Source organism: Dipteris shenzhenensis, chromosome 4 (assembly GCF_047967505.1).
Source record: "Dipteris shenzhenensis isolate YYH24624 ecotype China chromosome 4, Dip_SZ_1.0, whole genome shotgun sequence".
Lineage (NCBI taxonomy): Eukaryota > Viridiplantae > Streptophyta > Polypodiopsida > Gleicheniales > Dipteridaceae > Dipteris > Dipteris shenzhenensis.
This window is the reverse complement of record NC_141599.1, coordinates 55019384-55023941: the sequence shown is the minus strand read 5'-3', so window position 1 is coordinate 55023941 and position 4558 is coordinate 55019384. Positions and strand designations below refer to the sequence as shown.

At 39.7% G+C, this 4558-nt stretch overlaps 1 protein-coding gene across 2 annotated transcripts; it reads left to right on the top strand.

The window, feature by feature from the left end:
- Positions 1–2926: 2926 nt before the first annotated feature.
- Positions 2927–4110, top strand: PLA2-ALPHA (Phospholipase A2 family protein). Of its 2 annotated transcripts, none has more exons than XM_087373883.1 (4): positions 2927–3132; positions 3545–3584; positions 3709–3786; positions 3886–4110. In XM_087373883.1, exons 1-4 carry the CDS (start codon positions 2995–2997, stop codon positions 4047–4049), a joined length of 420 nt encoding a protein of 139 aa, XP_087230009.1. In that variant the 5' UTR covers positions 2927–2994; the 3' UTR covers positions 4050–4110. The 2 variants fall into 2 exon arrangements, with proteins under 2 accessions (XP_087230009.1, XP_087230008.1); XM_087373882.1 differs by having other exon boundaries at positions 3661–3786.
- The last annotated feature ends 448 nt before the right edge of the window (positions 4111–4558 follow it).

Below are 4558 nucleotides of genomic sequence, written 5' to 3'. Positions count from 1 at the left end.
TTTAAACATTTAATTCCTAAACCCTAAATCCTAAACTCCTAAACAATAAATCCTAAACCTTAAACCCTAAACTCTAAATCCTAAACCCTAAATCCTAAACTCTAAATCCTAAACCCTAAATCTTAAATCTTAAACCCTAAACCTTAACCCTAAAATACAACCAAAATTTAATGAATTTTTTTAATTTGTGCAATAGGTTGGATATATCCCCCAACCTGTTGCTTGAGCAACAGGTTGGATATATCAAGCAACAGGTTGGGGGATATATCCAACCTGTTGCACAAATCAAGAATTTTTCTTATTTGTGCAACAATTTGATATACAATTGGGGAATATATCCAACCTACAACTGAAAAATTTTCTTGATTTGTGCAAGGTTGGATATACCCCCAACCTATTGCTCGAGCAACAGGTTGGGAGGTATATCTAACATGTTGCACAAATCAAGAATTTTCTTGATTTGTGCAACAGGTTGGGGGTACCCCCCAACCTGTTGCTTGAGCAACAGGTTGGAGGCCTATTGTTGGATATATCCCGGGGGGATATCCAATCTGTTGCACAAATCAAGAAAATTCTCGATTTGTGCAACAGGTTGGATATACCCCCCAACCTGTTGCTCAAATCGAGAATTTTCTTGATTTGTGCAACAGATTGGATATATCCCCCAACCTGTTGCTTGATTGCACAAATCAAGAAAATTCTCGATTTGTGCAACAGGTTGGATATACCCCCCACCTGTTGCTCAAGCAACAAGTTGGGGGTATATCCAACCTATTGCACAAATCAAGAGAATTCCTTGATATTTGCAATAGGTTGAGTGCACCATTAACCTATTCGACTTGCAACAGTTTGGAGGATATATCAAACCTATTGCACAAATTGAAAAAAATCATAAAATTTTGATTGTATTTTAGGGTAAGGGTTTAGGGTTTAGTATTTAGGGTTAAGGATTTAGGGCTTAGGATTTAAGATTTAGTGTTTAGGGTTTCGTGTTTATGATTATGTTTTTAGGGTTTAGGATTTAGGATTTAGGGTTTAGGGTTTAGGGTTTAGCATTAAGGGTTTATGATTATTTTTTTAGGGTTTACGATTTAGGTTTTAGGGTTTAGTATATAAGATCATGAGCTTAGAGTCTAGAATCTAGGGTTTAGAATTGAAAATTAGGTTTTAGAATTTAAGTTATAGGGGTTAGGGTTTAAGGTTTAGGGATTATAACTGTTATATAAGTTTAAGAGCTTAGATTGTATAACCTAAGATTTAGGGAACTTTAGGATTTAAGATTTAGGGTGTAAGATTTAAGATATATAGACTATATAAAATATGCATTCTAAAGTATTTAGTTTAGATATATATAGACTATATGTTATATGCTTTCCAAAGTGTTTTGTTTATAGGTATGATCCATTGCAAAGGCTTTATTGTCACTGAGGAAGAGTGCAACAACATGTGGAGAGAGAGAGAGAGAGAGAGAGAGAAAGAGAGAGAGAGAGAGAGGAGTATGTGTGTCTGTGTGCATGCGCGCGCATGCATGCGTGCGTGCGTGTAAAATATTACCTATTTATATTATTTAATATAATCTTGTATTTGTTAGAGAAAGAGAGAGAGAGAGAGAGAGAGAGAGAGAAATTATATATTTTATATATCTATATATGTTAGAGAGAGAGAGTTATATACATAAGGATTATTGCTTATAAATTATATATTTTTATATATCTATATATATATGAGAGAGAGAGAGAGAGAGAGAGAGAGAGAGAGAAAGAGAGAGAGAGAGAGAGAGAGAGAGATTTTTACTTCGTAGGAATAATCCCAAGATGCACACAGTAGGCGTATCCGAAGTCGACCACAAGGATCGAACACACACACACAACGACATGAACTAGAGCCTCAACCACCAAGACCCATGCGGGTTTTACAAAACTTGATGGGGAAGGATGAGAGAACAAAGGGGCAGAGAGAGAGAGAGAGATTTATAATATAAAGTATTTATTTATATTTTTAGATTAGTCTTGAGTTATATATGTATCTATGTGTGTGTGTGTGTGTGTGTGTAGTATTCAAAATTCCCTTGACCACCTCAATAAGGGTAGCTTTTTCATCATATGATTACAAGCCTTGATCATGTAGTGTTTGATACTACAAAAGGTTTTCGAGGGGAGATGTATTAAAGACTTCAAACAACTATATGCGAAAGGCTTCAAGAGCAAACCACCACACTTTGTTCATCATACTAAGCTCCTATTGAATGGCTTTGGAGAGCTAATTCAAGTCGAGGTGAAGCTATGTTAGGGCCAAGCAGTTTCTCCCGTGCCTGTTAGTCCAAAAGTGACATATACTTTTCATTTTTTATAAGCATTGTTTAATTAGCTAATATTGTGCACACAAATAGAGACACAAAGCCCTAGGGTAGGGGAACAAGAGCGACACACACACCGAAATGCACATATGCACATACAACCACACACACTGCCCTAGGGGAAGAGAGAAGTGTTTTATAGTTCAAGGGTCTAGGTGGGGATCTAGGAGAGAGGGAAGCACAAGGTTGGGAAGAGAACGGGGAAGGGGAGGTGCGCTAGCGCGTGCATGCACATAGACAGATCCAACTTTAAAATTCCCTAAGAAGCATTTAGATATTGAGATTTATAGACAAAATGATAAAGGCAGCCTACAATCCCAACTTGAGACCCGGCGGAGCGGGTCTCTAATCCGTCAGAGACGGGTCATGCTACTCGTTGTTTTGAGAGCTGTATGTACGCGCAAAGCTTGGAAAAGGAAGTCAGGTTGACGTATATACACAAAACTTGGAAAATGGGTACAATAATAACTCACAAGATATTTTGTTGCCCGTAGACATTTTTAGTCTGCCTTCACACGTGATATCTGTTACTTTTTTCTTTTTGTCGCTTCGGTAAGAGGACGTCTTTTGTCACAAGCAGCTTATGGGCAAAGTAAAATCCATTGCTTGGAGTACCCATCTCACGATATAGGCAGCTGATGCTTCCAACACATTCAGCTGAAGCCGCCCTCTTGAAATCATCTCACGAAATGGGCTGCGGCTCGGTTCGACTGCTGCTTCTAACATATTTTTCACTCCTGCAATGCAACGCCCTCGTCGTCAACACCTCCGACTTGGTTCTCTCTCTCTCTTTTGCTTTTTATGTGTGCACTTGTCATTTATTTGTGTGTGTGTGTGTGTGAGAGAGAGAGAGAGACAGAGAGAGAGAGAATAGTGGCTGCAATGGTGTGGACATCTCATGTCTGTAGACTTCTGTACACCCTTCAGTATGTTTTCGGCCAACGCTTCGGCTTTTGAAACGGTTTCCTTCTGGATTTTGAGTCACCAGTCGGCAAATCTTGCGCCTCGTGTTGGTAAAGAAATAAGTGTGTCCGTCATTTGATGCTCATGAATCTAGCCGCGGTTAAAAAGTAGGCTTTGTTGCAAAGTCAAAGAAGCGGCACGAGCCTTTTGACCACTGTATGCAGTCTTCCGTTTTGGTCTTTTAGCCCAGCTCTACGCTACAACATACTCTCTTGGTTTGCGCAGTTGCCTTGCAGCAGCACCTGCGAATCGGAGTTCTGTTCAGGTAAGAACAATGTTCACCTATGGCCTCTGTATCCGATGTCTTTTCTATCAATGACTTATGGGGACACTCTCTGCAGTGGCACCCTTTTTGCGATACGGCAAGTTCTGTGGGATCGGCTACACAGGCTGTGCAGGACAGGCTCCTTGTGACAATCTGGATGCATGTTGCAAGACTCACGACGCCTGCATTGGCGACGATCTAAGTAAGCTACGCATCAATATCCTTATGTTTGAATGGGATTAGTATTGCGACAAATGACCGATACCTTGGAGAAACTTATTGATCTGAACTGATATGTCAGGCAATTATCTCAACGAGACATGCAATAGGAATCTATTGGACTGTGTGGCAGCGTACAGATCATCAGGGAATCCTCAGTTTTTGGGCAATACGTGTGATGTAGACTCTGTAGAGTGGACCATAGAGGCCGCCATGAAGCTTGCCTTGGTCATCGGACACCTTTAACCAGCTCGTCTTGCATTACAAGACGAAGTTCGAACTTCTGAGTGAAGCTCCAAGTCTATAGTGTTACCGATATAAGCACTAAGTATAATGGTTCTCTCTCTCTCTCTCTCTCTCTCTCTCTCTGCCCGCCCCGTTTCCCGCTCTTCCCATATTTCTTTAGCGATGTGCTCGCAATTTCTGAGTGACCGAAAGATCATAAGCGGGTTGTCCACCTTGTATTTATCCCCACTAAACATGTCACTAGATTGATAGGCCTATAGTCTTGAAGAATGCACAAAGCTATTACAAATGCACAAAAGATAAGGTCATACATAAACCCCCATCCACTAAATCTCTTGATTTGTCTTAATTGTGTTCATGTTTGAAAATCTCAAAATTGGGAACCTTAGGAATTCTCTATGTAAGATAAGTTTGACTTAATAGTTGTGCATAGAAAAGGCCATTTAAATTTACAAGTATAGTATACTTCATTGCCCCATAATCTTTTACCAAAATTGTAGGGTATGTTA

Coding starts and splice junctions, on each gene's coding strand:
- PLA2-ALPHA (XM_087373882.1), top strand. CDS start 2,995: ATGCTTCCAACACATTCAGCTGAAGCCGCCCTCTTGAAATCATCTCAC. Junction 3,585..3,660: donor CGAATCGGAGTTCTGTTCAG/GTAAGAACAATG, acceptor CACTCTCTGCAG/TGGCACCCTTTTTGCGATAC. Junction 3,787..3,885: donor CTGCATTGGCGACGATCTAA/GTAAGCTACGCA, acceptor CTGATATGTCAG/GCAATTATCTCAACGAGACA.